This window comes from Eublepharis macularius, chromosome 13 (genome assembly GCF_028583425.1).
Source record: "Eublepharis macularius isolate TG4126 chromosome 13, MPM_Emac_v1.0, whole genome shotgun sequence".
In the NCBI taxonomy this organism is placed as follows: Eukaryota; Metazoa; Chordata; class Lepidosauria; order Squamata; family Eublepharidae; genus Eublepharis; species Eublepharis macularius.
Window position 1 is genome coordinate 31787030 of NC_072802.1, and position 15250 is coordinate 31802279.

The 15250-nt window shown below is 44.6% G+C and overlaps 1 protein-coding gene across 2 annotated transcripts in view; it reads right to left on the reverse strand.

The window, feature by feature from the left end:
* Positions 1-366: 366 nt before the first annotated feature.
* KLHL4 (kelch like family member 4) overlaps positions 367-15250 on the reverse strand; it is a 54120-nt gene continuing 39236 nt past the window's right edge. For both annotated transcript variants that reach the window (XM_054996408.1, XM_054996409.1), the window contains 5 exons: positions 11263-11487; positions 9731-9893; positions 6386-6598; positions 3051-3222; positions 367-1492 (listed from right to left, as the gene is read on the reverse strand). In XM_054996408.1, the coding sequence (XP_054852383.1) occupies positions 1433-1492; positions 3051-3222; positions 6386-6598; positions 9731-9893; positions 11263-11487 (833 nt within the window). In that variant the 3' untranslated portion in view covers positions 367-1432. The remainder of the gene's footprint in view (positions 1493-3050; positions 3223-6385; positions 6599-9730; positions 9894-11262; positions 11488-15250) is intronic.

Sequence of the window (15250 nt, forward strand, 5' to 3'; positions counted from 1 at the left end):
TGGGGTGTTTAAAGGGCCCTGCCCCTTGCACATGGCAGGAAAGGGCCCTTTAAACTATCAGCTGGCAGGCGGCAGGGGAGAATCCCCCCCTGCCGCCTGCCAGCTGATAGTTTAAAGGGATCTTTAAAGAGCCAGGTAAGTGGGTTTGAGGGGAGGGGGGCTAAGTGGGGGGGTCTGGCCCCCATGAACAACGAACAACAAACATGTCCGGGAACAGTTCATGTTCGTCCATGTTTGTTGTTTGTGGATGGCACCGAACAATGAGCAGGGTGTTGGGGGGGGGGGTTCCGTTCGTGCCCATGTCTAGTTACAACACCAGTGTCAGAGCCATGTTTGGGGGAAATAAAAGGGCAGATGCACATTCAGTAAAGATCAAAAATATATTTTTAAAAAACCCAATGCCATAAGTTTGGAAGTTGGACTTAAATATGGATCTTAAGAGGTTTAAGGTCAAGCTTTATAATTATTCCTTACAGTCATTTAACATTTAATAATGGGGTGCAAAGTTAAATATATTCAAATTTCTGCCTTTCTTGGTTACCTATGAACCATTTTATCTTTGATGCTACAAGGTTCTGACTTCACCTCTAAAATATGCACTCTCTATAACCCTTCAGTTTTCATTTCATGAAAGCTTTACTAATACCCTGCCCAACCACAACTGAAAAAACATCTGCTGATTTTGTCATGTGATTTCATGAAAGGTACAATCACATCTGCAACATTTCTAATTGTTGGAGATATATGGCCGTGTGTGTCTTAATACCAAGGAGAGGTAAAGAGGACTTCCAGTTGTCATGGAATTGTTCTTAAGAGTTCCCTGTGGCTTGCCCTTCCATATCTAGCATAAGGAGAATGAGTTATGCAAGATAAGCAATCATATGCAACTATGCATTTTTCATTTTGCCTATACAATCTGGCTTCCCTTATAATAATAATAGTAATAATAACATTCAATTTATATGCCATCCTTCAGGACAACTTTATGCCCACTCAGAGCGGTTTACAAAGTATGTCATTATTATCCCCACAGCAATCACCCTGTGAGGTGGGTGGGGCTGAGAGAGCTCTGGAAGAGCTGTGACTGACCCAAGGTCACCGAACTGGCTTCAGGCAGAGGAATCAAGCCTGACACTGAGTTGGAGTTATCCTGGCTTAGAATGTTGACTTTTTTTTTAAGCACAGTGAATAATCAGTTTTTCTCTGTGAACTGAGGTTAGCAACACCCTGATGATGAAATATCTGCTGAGTTTGTCTTTGGAATGTAGACCAATGCTGTGTTCATGCTCAGACTCCACCCTGGCTCATCTTTCCATCTCCTCTTCCATAATGGATGATGTTTACACTGCATTCTGGAACATGTTTCATCCTCTTCTCCCATGCTGCTGCTTGGAGCTGGGCGCAAGCACTGTTTTACATCTCATCATGTCCATCATGGCAGCTTTACAACTACAACACAAGCTCCAGCTCTTCCTATGTTGACTGGAACTTCCTAAAAAAGTAAAAGTACTTAGTTAGTTTCTTGAAATATGACACTCACTGATCTGGATGAGTGAGGAGCAACATTCTCTCTCAACAATATTTTGAACCAGTTTGTTGTAGTGGTTAAGAGTGGCAGGTTTGTTTCCCCACTCCTCCATTTGAAGCCAGCTGGGTGACCTTGGGTCAGTCACAGCTCTCTCAGAGCTCTTTCAGCCCCACCTACCTCACAGGGTGATTGTTGTAGGGACAATAATAACATACTTTGTAAACCACTCTGAGTGTGGCATTAAATTGTCCTGAAGGGCAGTACATAAATCAAATGTGATTATTTGAAAATGCTGATTAAAAAATATCCAGAAAGCAGTAAATCCCAGATCTTACCAACTGAAGTATGTTTATATACATATACTATATATGGATGAGTTATGTATATATACTATATATGTATCAGTATATGTTTATATACACATACAGTATGTGTTATATACATCTACTCAGCAGCAGCACCAGGGTTTTCAGTGCCTGCAGCCGTCCGGCTGGCTGGGTGCCCCAGCGCGCACGCGCACGCACGCAGCAGCCTGCATGATGACGTCACATGTGACGTCATCACGGGTGTGCGCACACCGCCGACGCAATCGCTGCGGCAGGCGGCTGGGACAGGGCGTGGGTGGCCTCTGAGCTTTCCCACTCGGTTGCCCTGCGCTGCTGCAGATGCCTGCCCGTGGCTGCTGCGCCCAGCCAGGGGCGTGTGCTGGCGGTGGCGGCAGTGCAGGGCAGGAGGGCTAGGAGGCTGCAGCTCCGTGGCGTGCGCTCCCGCCCCCCGCGCCTCCTCCGGCACCTCCTCCGGCACCCTGTGCCCTGAGGCCACCGCCTACCTGGCCTCAATGGGCGCACCAGCCCTGCATATACTATATATGTATCGGTACAAAAGAGGAAGGGTCCAGTAGGTATCTGAACAAGTGAGCTGTGACTCACAAAAGCTCATACCCTACCACAAATTTTATTAGTCTTATAGGTGCTACTGGACTCTTGCCCTTTTCTACCAACACAGACAAACACAGCTACCAATCTTGAACTATATATTTGTATATAGTAAATGTATAACTATAGGGGTTAATGTAAAACTGACTGAAGAATGCACAAAAACACCAGCCATTTTGCACATTCACCAGAGAGGTGTATATGTACAGAGAACCAATAGGAGCTTACATCCTAAATTTCAACAGAGGAGGAGACAATGAAAACCAAGGCAAGGGGAACAGGAGAAGAGTATGTGCGAGGGCGTTTACATGTAATCAAAGCTACTTCTGAAAGGCATGAGGGCTTACAAGCTTGCTCCAAAGACTTTGCAAAAATGGTATGAGAAGAGATTTATAGGAAAAGGGAGAAGTAGTAAGAAATAGGTGTTTAGGGAAGGAGCAAGAGAAGGGCAGCAAGGGAGAATGGATGGAGTCACAGAAGGGAATAGGAACCTGTGGACAGTTGAATGTAGTACAGTTGCAGAAGCAAAGATCATGGATAGGAATATATCCGCATATGGAAGCAGAGAGATCAAGAAGGACACTTACCTCTGTCCATTCATTGTTTTGAGCATCGTATGATTCTACTGTATCCAGGTATGTGTGTCCATCATAGCCGCCTACTGCATATAATCGGTCTCCGAGAGGACAGATTCCCACAGCATCACGAGGCACACTCAAAGGCGCTACAGTAGTCCAGGTATCTGTTTTGGGATCATATCTAGAATATTTTATGGGAGAAAGTTGACCAACAGTTATTTAAGGCTCAGTAATAAAAGCCCAAACTAGATTTTACTGCCCCTCTCTCGTGTTATTTCATTATTCTGTTGACCACTGAAATGTTTATAGATCTTTGTGATGTGGGAAAGATTACTAGGACATCTAGCCAAGTCTTCTTCTACCATCAGAGGGCACTACAGATTCAAGATCTATTCCTGTCTTGAAGTGGTCACATTCTGCCAGGTAAAATGATGTAGTCACATTCTGCCAGGTAAAATAACCCACATCAGGTGTTGTATAATCTCATCTGATATTGTAATTGTCAGTCGGCCATTCCTTATTCTTTCCTGATGAGAAGCCTGTCACATAAATATCCAAGAATAAAGCATTTCTTACACAGTTGCTGCTCTAATTTTTTTAACCAATTAAAAAATCATGCGCTGATTAGCTATCTGCTTTTTAACTGACTGATTTGATTAAACTAGTCTTTGCATATTATCCCAAGCTCTATACAGGTACCTTTTTGAGATCTTGAAGGATATTGGTGATAAAGCTACTTCTTGCAGACCCAGTGCAGTGGAGTGGTTAGAATGTTCAGTTAGGATCAGGGAGACCCAGGCTTGAATCCCCAGTCTGCCAGAGAAGCTTGCTGGGTGACCTTGGGCCAGTCACACCCTCTCAGCCTCACCTACCTCATGGGGCTGAGAGGATAAAACAGAGGATAGGAGAATGATGGAAGCTGCTTTGGGTCTCCATGGGGCAGAAAGGTGGGGTATAAGTGATATATATATATATATATATATATATATATAGTGTTGGGTTTATATATATATAAAGTGTTGCGTTATTGTTTTTTGTTATTGTTTTGTTTTTGAAAAAGGTGCGCTACCTTTTTTGTTGTTGCACTGATTTTCACCAATTACTCTCTCCAGATTTGTGAGAGAGCCCCCCCCTCAGTACCAATGAGTGCCACCACAAAAAAAGGGCCCTGGTTAAAAGGAAAGGCCACTGTTAATATGCATTTATTTTTCACTCCCCATTTACAGGAATAAACCAGAATCAAAATAGTAACCCCCGATAAATGTGCCCTTCCTTATTGACTCCACAGAAAAAGTGGCTTCCACCCAAGAATCCATTCAAGCTTATTTGATTTATCAGCCAACTAATGCTTTTAGGCCTTATAAGCTGTGATTTTTGTAATGTTGTACTGCTGCAGTCCTCTGCATACATCAAATAAACCTGCCCTAAAATACATGACATATGATCTGTGTGAACATGTATTGCACAACTGGTTTGTTCACTTTTAATATTTCTCAAGATTCTCCATTGTGTTCTCTGCAATAGGTCAACCTGTCTAGCATACATCATGTACATAAAAATGTTTTAGGGAAAAAGAGTATAAGGAGAAACAAAGGATGTTTTCTTATACCAGGTGTAAATTGGAATGTAATACAAATTCAGTTCTACATTGTCTGGAAAACACATTCAATTAGTCTTCTATGTTCTCTTTTACGTTAATAAAATTTATCTGAGGCACAACGAGAGAAAAGGGGGGGCTTACTGTGTTTTTTTAATGTTATGAGCCATGGAATATTTTTGAAATCTGCCAGACTGGGTAGAGCAATGCAGGAAAGTTCCTTCAAACAAGTCCTTCCTGGTTGCATAAAAAAAGATAAAGGTAATCCCCTGTGCAAGCACTGAGTCATTACTGACCCATGGGGGGACATTGCATCACGACATTTTCTTGGCAGACTTTTTATGGGGTGGTTTGCCATTGCCTTCCCCAGTCATCTACACTTTACCTCCAGGAACCTGGGTACTCATTTTACCGATCTCAGAAGGATGGAAGGCTGAGTCAGCCTTGAGCCAGTTACCTGAACCCGGCTTCCGCCAGGATCGAACTCAGGTTGTGAGCAGAGCTTGGGCTGCAGTACTGCAGCTTACCACTCTGAGCCATGGGGCTCTTCTAGCTACAGATAAATTCACATCAGAGCACTGAACCAAATTTATCACATTTGTCTTCTCTCCCCCCACTCCTGCTTGCCCAATACCTTCCTCCAAGGAGCTCTAGGTAACTAGCTTTATCTCCCATTTTATCCTCTCAATCACCTTGAGGGATAGACAGCTGAACTGTCCCAAGGTCACGTAAGGAACATTATGGCTGAGCACCAGGCTGAATCCAAGTCCTGTCAGTCCCAAATTCTCTCCATTAGCTCTTTTGCTACAATGATATTTGAATAAAATTGGAGTTCAGATAGCAGCATTGGTTTAATATGGCCATCAGTGCCTGGAGCAATATTATGGCAAAATAGTTTTCCTGCTTCTTAGTTCCTTTGTCTGGAGAATCTAGCACACCAAACTACTGTGGCATCAGCATGGTATAGTGGTTAGAGTGTTGGACTGGGATCTGGAAGACCCAGATTCAAAACCTCACTCCACCACTGAAGCTTGCTGGGTGACCTTGGGCCAGTCACACACTCTCAGCCCAACCTACCTCATAAGGTTGTTGTGAGGACAAAATGGAAGAAAAGAGAATGATGTAAACAACTTTGAGTCCGCATGGGAGAGAAAGACAGGGTATAAATGAAATTAATAACAACAAAAGCAACAATAAATTAGAAAGTAAGGAATCTGTGCGTGCAGCAACTCATCAGCACTGTTAATGGTCATTAGCCATGATGGCTAACTAGGGCCTCCATTTTGAGAGGCTGTAGACCTCTGAAGGGTGACTGTATCTGATCCAGCAGTGCTTCTCTTATGTTCTCACCCCCTCCCCACTGCTGCCTTGATTTTAAGCATCCATTCAAAGCCACTGAAGATGGGGGGTTTTTCAGTGAAAAATACAAATGCTCTTATGGTATCTGTTAATTTACCCCAGCTGGTCAAAAAGACTTTAGGGGTCATTTACACTGGAGGAAATAGCGCAGGGGGAATGCACACTCAGCACAACTTCCCCATCTCACCCCCATCCATGGGCAGCTGCTTTGAAGTTAGGACAAAAAAAACAAGAGATCAGATCATAGCTCTCCAGCTGTCATCTAATTTGACCCTAAATCTGAGCTTTCTTAATCTGATCAATAGTTTATCAAATGTATTTCTGAAACCTGAAAGGTTTGCTGCGATACACAGCAAAGATGGCAAGCATTTTCTCTCTTCCCTCTTACCTTTCTACACAATCAGAAAGTCGAGAACAGTGATTTGAAGCCGGAGCATCGTGGCCTCCGACGGCATACAAGAACCCATTGTAGGTTGCTACACCAACTCCTCCTCTTCGTTTTGACATTGATGCACACATGCTCCATTTGTTGGTGTGAGGATCGAAACACTCCATGGATTTTAGGCAAGAGCTGCCATCTCGCCCACCAACAGCATACAACCTACAAAAGAAAAGCACATAAGAGTGAAGCTGTTGCGCAGATACTTTATCTGTTGACCAAACATTCAAATTGCCCTGTTGGAAATTTTATCTGTTTCAGGAAGAATTTGAGTTTGAGTTGTCCTGATTTCTACTCGGTGGTCACTTTGCTCCGCAGCTCCCAGAAGCTGCATATTCATGGGAAATGTGTTATTCAACATTGATAGGTTTTTCCTCCAAGGTTCAATCAACACCTGGGAAGTGTGCTGGAGATTAGGAGAGTTTTATCTGATGGTAAAAGGTACACAATTCATCTTAAGTTTGTTATATATGACTTTAATGTTAAGAGTAAGCAAAAATTCCCTATTTTATTTCTTTTTATATTCATTTATATGTTTTCTTCCCATAAGTCAGCTATGACTTCACAACATTTTCTACTACCTTATGTTTTTTATTGGCTAAGTTCTCTGCTTTTTACTAGGGGTGTGCAGCGGGGAAATATTCGGTGATCCAGAATAACCCAAAACCCGAAGCGGCAAGCTGGTTTGGGTTGTCGGAAATCACTTCGGTATGCTTTGTAATGATTCGGAGCATACCGAATTGAGATTCCCACCTCCCCCCTGAGCCCCCCTTCCCCCAACCTCACTTACCTTCCGAAGGCCGGAGCAGGCCTTCTGCCGCCTCCGCCAACAGGGCAGTGGGGAAGGCTACAGCCAGTGCCTCTGCCGCCCATGCCACTGCTTTGGTGTCTGAGGCAGCCTCTGCCCTGCCACTTCAGTATCTGTGGCGGCCGGCAGGGCAGCAGTGAACACCGGCGCCTGCGCTGCCAGAAGGATGTCCCAGGTAAGTGGGGTGGTGGTGGGAGGGCAGGCACCCTTTAAAAAGGCCCCAAAGCTTCCCAGAACAATCCGAATTGCTTCAGGAAGCTTTGATTCAGTATTTCTGAATCAGGGCCATCATACTGTCCCTGATTCGGAAATACTGAATCTTTACTAATCAGGCTCGGATCGGGTTTTTTTCCAAACTGGGAACCCGAAGCACACACCCCTACTTGTTACTATTAGATTTGTCTATTCATTTTGATTATGAGCACATGATGTTGTTTCTATATGCAACGTATATGACATTTGCATGCATAGCATACATCATGTATGTACATTATATAATGACCACATATTGATACACTTAAGACTGAAAAATGCATATGGAGATAATCTAATGTGAGGAAACAGTGTGATGCAAAATAATGTCTTCAATGCATGCAAGGGAGAAGCAAAATAAAAACAGCCATTTTTAGAGACAAAGAGGAGATAAGACATTTGAAACTATCCCTTTTTAATAGATAAGGTGTAATAGATTGTCCGAGGCCCGGCGCAGCAGCCTCGGACTGCGGCCACCCCCACCCCCTCCCCGATGAAGACCCCGGCCCCACTCACCCGGCAACAGGGGCCGCGGGGAGGCCGAAGACCGCAGCGGCGGTGGAGAGCCGCGGTGCCCTCGCGAACCTGCCAGCCGCCACCGCGCCGCCGCCAGGAGCATCGGGAGGCAGGGCGACCGGCAGCGGGAGAAGAGACCGAGGAGCGTGGCCGGCTGCACGGCGGCGGCAAAGAAGCTCTGTCATGGGGGGGAGGCCGCGGCGGGCCTGGCAGGGCCACGCCGGGCCGCCAGACGCCGGCGCAGACACACCAGGCTGGCCCAGGTGGCAGCCAGGGGCTGCAGGGCAGGGAAAGGGGCCGGCCCACCTGGGACGGGAGGGCCACCCAGGAGGCAGCTGGGCCTTCCAGGCAGCGCTGGCAGTGGCTGGGGCAGCTGTCCGCCACGGGGGAGGCAGGCAATAGGCTGGTGGAGCAGGAGGGAGGCGGGGCAACCCTGCAAGCAACCCCCCCATGGGCCAGGGGGAGGTGGGCACAGTGGGCGTGGCCGCAGGTGGCCCAGGTGGTGGGGATGATGTTGGGTGGAAGCACTTGGGAGAGGGGGTGGAGCTGAGGGGGAAAAGGGATTTAAGGAGGCTCTGGAGGCAGGCCGAGGAGGAGGTTGCCAGTTGGAGTGTGGCTGACGTTGCTGAAGGAGGCCAGACTGCCCTGAGAGCTAAGGCTCAGCTGGCCTGGGTGGAGCCAAGTGCTGACCGGTCCCCCCGGTTCAGACAAGGGCCGCCCGCGTGTCTGAGGCCGCCTGGGAAGGAGCCTCCGCCTGCCAGGGACCCGCTGGCCCCACCGAGGCGCCCAGAACGGACCCGCCGGGGCTGCCCCACCCGGACCCGTCATCATTACCGCCAGGGGGCACCCCGCAGCGCAACATTGATAATACAAAGTCACAAAATATCCATTAAAAAAAAACATTCAGCTTTGTTCCTTCCAAGCAAAACTTGGAATCTCAGACGCTTCACTAATGAGTTAGGGACTGTAGACTTCACCACTATGTTGCCTTACATATTATCTGTTGCTTTAAATATGTAGTCCTATGTACTACCTGTGCTTTGTTTGCTTTATGTTGTCTAATATTGATCCTAGAGGTGACTATGTTCTGTTTCAGTATTTTCTTCTACTTTGTATTGGACTCTTGCTAACACTAGGTCTTTTTAAACTTGTATCTATTTACCCTATGGCATGGTTTATGGAAATGCCCTTGATACTGTTTGGAAATGTACTTGATACGGATTGTACTAATCTCATACTGTGCAATCCACCTTGAGTCTCAGTGAGAAAGGCGGACTATAAATGACATAAACAAACAAATGACTGATTCAGGAAACCGTGGAATTGTTCTTCCACCACAACTTTCCCCACAAATGGGAAATTTGGCACATGCCAATAATTGGCCACAATCTCTCTGTCAAAAGAGAGTTCTTCAAGACATGACAAATTATTAGCATTTCTTTATGCTAGTGAAGTCAGTATAGAAAATATATTCTGTACAATATATTCTACATAGATACACAAAAACATTTTGGTCATGTTGGGAGACATTTACAAAACACTCTGTTAAGAGCCCTTTCTACCTTACCCTGCTCAGTATTAATGGAAACCTATCTGTAGTTTTTCTTTGCAAATTATCTTAACAGGAAAATTTCATCTTGGTAGGGAATAGGTTTGTTTCTTTCTGAATCCTTCTCTGTGAACGAATGCAGCTTTGTGGGTTTGTATGTCATACATACTTGCTGTTCAGTGCTGCGACTCCCACTGTGCTTCGAGGTGTTGCCATGCTAGCGACGTAGTTCCACTGCCGTGCCTGGGGGTCCCATCTTTCAACTGTGTTGAGGTAGCTCCACCCATCATGACCACCAACAGCATACATTGGCCCTTCAAGCATTGCTACGCCTTAGGATAAAAAAAAGGATGGGGTGGAAACAGATAAGTAAATCATACTGGATTTTAAATAGATTTGTAACTCACCTCTCCATCTAATGGAGTCTTTGAGGTGACTGACAATCATGACTAATAAGCTAGTAAGAACATCAGCTCAATGTTTCTCCAAAATATTCAACAAGGGATACTTCACACATTCTTTGGGAAAACCTTGTACTGCCATGACGGCTAAATGAATGTTTGAATACATCAGGCTGCCTTATACTGAATCAGACTATTGGTCTATTAAAGTCAGTATTGTCTACTCAGACTGACAGCAGCTCTCCCAGGTCTTAGCTAGAGATGTTTTGTGACAGCTGACCTTTTTACCTGAAGATGGCAGGAATTGATCCTAGGTCCTTCTGCATACCACACAGATGCTCTGTCTCTGAGCCACAGCCCCTCCCCAATGATGATGAAACCACCGTCATCTAATGCATTTTTATCCCGGCCTTTGAGCTAGGAGCTCAGGGTGACACACGTTGGTCTTCCTTCCCCATTTAACTTCACACAACCCTGTGAGCTAGGTTAGGCCAAGAGAGAACAGCTGGACCAAGGTGGCCCAAAGAGCTTCATGGCAGAAGGGGATTTGAACACAGCTCTCTCGGATTTTATACCGGGACTCTAACCACTACACCACACTGACTTGTCCTCAGATCCACTGAACAACAGTTGCTGGAGAAAAACTGCAGGGATGAGCTGTTGCCTTCTTTCCCCTCTGCTAGATTTCTCAGTGGTACCTGGCTAGCCACTGGAGCAAACAGAATGCTAAACTCCAAAATGAACCTTTGATCTGGTCCCACAAGTCTCTTGTTTTTACGGCATATGTATAATAGGGCATAAACTAGATCAAGATGGGTAGTCATGTTAGTTTGTCTGTAGCAGTAGAAAAGAGCAAGAGTGCAGTAGCACCTGTAAGATTAACAAAATTTGTGGTAGATTATGAGCTTTTGTGAGCCGCAGCTCACTTCTTCAGATACCAAAAACACATCTCTGCCTTAGACACTGAAGAAGTGTGCTTTGGTTCATGAAATCTCATACCCTACCACAAATTTTTTTAGACTTACAGGTGCTACTGGACTCTTGCCCTTTTCTAGGGCATAAATTGTCACTGCCAAGAGTCAGGTGATAAGTATTTTTCTGGGAAAACCCCTCTGTAAGCCATATTTACTTAATTACTTTTTAAAACCATTTCTGTCCTGCCTCCTCAATCTAGTCTCAAGGTAGTAAATGATGAAGCAACCAGGTTATGAGTACACAACAGTCCAATTAACAAGATTAAAACACAGATTAAATACACACATTCCAAATGAAGGACACACAGGGTTAAAATAATCTTTACCCAAGCCGTGCCTGTGGGTTGACATAGGAGGCATCACAATCCAAGCTTTGGTTACTGGGTTGAAACACTCCACTGTATTGGATGTTTTGAGACCATCTCTTCCACCCACAATGTAGAGCTTGTTGTCAATTACAGCTACCCCGAATTGTAGCCGCCTCCCATTCATAGTCCCAATTTGTATCCAGCTGTTTGTCCTCAAGTCGTATTTCTCAATTGTCGTCGTCCCTGTGGAAAGCATAAATAAGGGATCTAATGTGTCCTTAAGGGAGGACTGTCACATTTCCAATTTGCAAGTAGAAATCTTCATTTCCAAAGCTATATTTCATAATGCACAAGTTATACTTGAGATTTACATTCTGAGTGATTTTTTTTTCAGTTTTGTGAATTTATGTCCTAATGCTCCCACAGTTCTTCCATTAATAGAATGCCAAAGGCCTATTATATAAAATGTTTTTCAGTTGGTCATTATGTGAAATTCAGCACAAAAAAAGCTCCTCAGCTATATCCTCTCATCTCTAGTGAATGAATAAGGTCGTGTTTAATAAATGGTTGTTAAGGTTGGGAAGCTACTCTTAAGTATAAAAAATGCTCAAAAGAATGGGAAGTTCAGGAAGTAGGACCCAGTGGCTTGATGACGTTTATCAATCATTGTTAGTGGACTATGGAAACCCAAACTGCTTTCTTAGTGAGCATGTGAAAGCTGATTGATAATTTGGAGTAGAGAATACCCAGGGCTTGAATCTTATATAGGGTTGCTAAATTGGATTCCCAGGTGCCTGCAGGTTTGCAGTCAGCAGGAGGTGACAAGACCTCGGAGGTTGTTCTCCACCGGCAGGCACCTGAGAACCCAATTTAGCAATAACATCACGCTGACAGCACAAGGAAAGTTACAGCCCCCCCCCCACCTCGCCCTTGCCAAAAGGGTATAGCAACCTGGCAACCCTGTTGCCAAAAGGCCTGAAGAAATATGTCTTGTCCCTTAACTAGAGGCTTAATGGGATGTTGTTTTCCAGGTGATACTATTTATCTCCATGCCATGAAAAGTTTCAGCTATCCAATTACACATATTAAATCACTGCTAAAGGGACAGGAAATTTTTTACTTCAGGTCTGTTGGCAACCCTAAAATCGTGCACTATTAAAACGATGCTGTTGCAGCTTGGTCAGGGGGCCCCTGTTGTCCTGCTGGACTCTACATCTGCTATTTTAAGCTTTGCTGACCTAAACAAGGAAGTCAGTGGCTCTTCATTGTATTTCTGCAAATATTTTAATAAAGGTTTCCTTTCTAACATTAGACCCAATTCCCTGTCCTCATGTAATTGGCACTAAATGAAAAGCTGTGACTTTTGTGAGTCATTTTGGTGAATCATTTGTTAGCTGCACTTGTCTAAAGAAGAGCTGATTTTAGCCTCTAGACAAGTAAGGCAGGTAGGAAGCGTGCCACTGTGAATTTGTTGGCAAAAGTCAAATATTTCCTTCAGGGTAGCTAGTTGTGTGTGTTTTAAAGAAGAATTAATTTCATGGTTTATACAGTAAAGTATTTGAGATATTTGCAAGAGACCATATTCTTCCAGACCCCTCACTTACTTCTAAAGAACACTTTCTAGCTGTAGATGTTCAAGGGAAACAGGCAGAGATGAAATACAAAAAGGTGTATCTGTTTTCAGAGTTGGAGTAAGATAGGTTTCCATGCTCTGATCACATCCAGGTTAGATTACTGCAATGTGCAACATGTAGGACAATCCTTGAAGACAGTTCACAAAATTCTGCTGGTTCGTACAGCAGCCAGATTGTCAGCTTCTACATATTACAAACTGAGCATTGCGCCAGCATATAAAGAACTGAACTGGCTGGCAATTTATTTCTGCTGTGTGCGGGGTTTTACCTTTAAAGTCTAAAGGGTCTGGAAACAGAGTCTCAAAAGGACCACCTGCTCACATGTGACTATGCCCATCAGTTAAGATTATCCTTGGAATCCTTTCATGATGTGTCCCCATTTTTGGAGGGAAGTTCGGTAGCTATTAGAGAGAGTGATTTTTCTAGTGCGGTACTTCAGCTTTTCAACTGTTATTCTGCATCATATCATCTGGCACCACGGCTGGATCAGGGGGGGGCAGAGCGGGTAGTCTGCCCCCAGTGCCACCAGGGAGGGGGCACCGGGAGCAGCTGCCAGCTGCCGGGCAGCAGCGTGGGCAGCCTCGCAGCCCCCTGCACTGCCTTTCGCCAGCTTGCTGCGCGCGCCCTGTCCTGTGGGGCAGCAAAAAGCAGTGCGGGGGGCTGCGAGGCCGCCTGCGCCATTCGCCTGCCCCACAGGACAGGGGGCAGCCAGCCGCCCCCTGTCCTGCGGGGAGGCAAATGGCACGGGCGGCTTCCCAGCCCTGCACGCTGCCTCTGCCAGTGCACTGCATGGGTGGCACGCTCCGCCCTGCATGATGATGTCACAGAAGTGACATCATCACGCAGTGCCAGGAGCGCTGCGCGTGTGGGAGAAATCAGAGTAGGGTTGCCCCGGGCACCAGCAACCCTAGATCTGGCCCTGTCTGGCACCAGGCTTTTTGAGTTTTAGGTGCCCAGTAAATAAATATTTCTTGTATTAATGGTTGGTGTATAATTGAATAATGATACAGCCCTTTGCAAAGTTACTCTAATCTAAACCGAATGAAATCAGAATGTGATCCTTCTGCATAATTCTTTGCACATAGTTACTCTGTTTTGCTTTGTTTGTTTGTTTTGTTTAGGAGTGTGTGGTTTTTTAAAAAAATATCTGATACAATTATTTTATTATTTCTGTTTTAGCTTCTTTTTAATGTTGCATCATTGCATGGTTTTCCTGCTTCATCTATATCATTTGCGAGTGCTCTCCTGCTTTATAATTGAACTTACAAAGTTACTTGTGGTGGTTTTTAATTGTTCTGTTTTTCACTTTTTGTAACCTGCCCAAGCAGTTTTGACAAAAAGTGTGAGCTAAAAATATTTTATATGTTCCTCTGTCTTGAGCAAAAATTTACTCTCATTTTAGCCTCTGTAGTAAGATTCAATCAAAAGCAAATTCAGCATGTCCTAAAATTCATTTAAAAGAGTGTATTTTACATGCATGCAGTTTACCTTCTGAGACTGGATTTCCAAAAAGCCTGAGACAAAACTATATACCCTGAAGAATGACAGTTCTAGCCACTCACACTAAAACAATGCTGATATGCCCAAAGGGGGGAAAAGGGGAAAACAGTCACTGTAAATTAGCAGAGACAGGTCCTAGAAAATGGGCCAGTTAAAGCATATACAATCAAAAACATTTGTTTTCTTCACTGAAAAGATGAAGTGCCATGTTTGTTAACCTAGTGGTGGGAGCTACTGCAGCTGAGTAATGATGATAACATTAATTCTGCAGAAAATTCTGCAGAACAAAATGCAATTTGAAATTAGTTCTCTCATCCTGTCTTGCTGACTGTTTCTGCAAGAGCACCTGATGTTGTTCCTTTTTTTAAAAAAAAAATTACTTTTCTGTGCTACAGGCCCAAGGAGAGCACAGAAACTTACTAAATGCTATAACAAAAGTATAATATATTGAATACTTTGCAAGTGGTAATTTCAACAGAAAAGGCCTCTATTGATATAAATAGGTCAGTTTAGTTTGCTCTTCCAGAGCTCGTTAATATGTATGGCCTGATCTTATCAGGTTCAGAAGATGAAACAAAATCTGGTGTCTGGCAAAGAAGGACATAGCTTGCGCAGGGTGAGAGGTGAAGCCACCCAGGGTTCAGCTGGGGAAGAAGTGCAGCAAGGACTGAGACCTAAATGCACAAGATTGGCGGTGGGGGGGAGGTTGTACTAAAATAATTGGGGCACCAATTGTTAAGCTAGGGTGGCCAGGTTGCAACCTCCTACCATCAGCCTCTGTCTCCCACTGCTGTTCAATAGGATGACAGAGGGAAATGGGGGAGGCTGAAAAAACATCCCATGACATCACTTCTGGCTGCGTAACCAGAAGT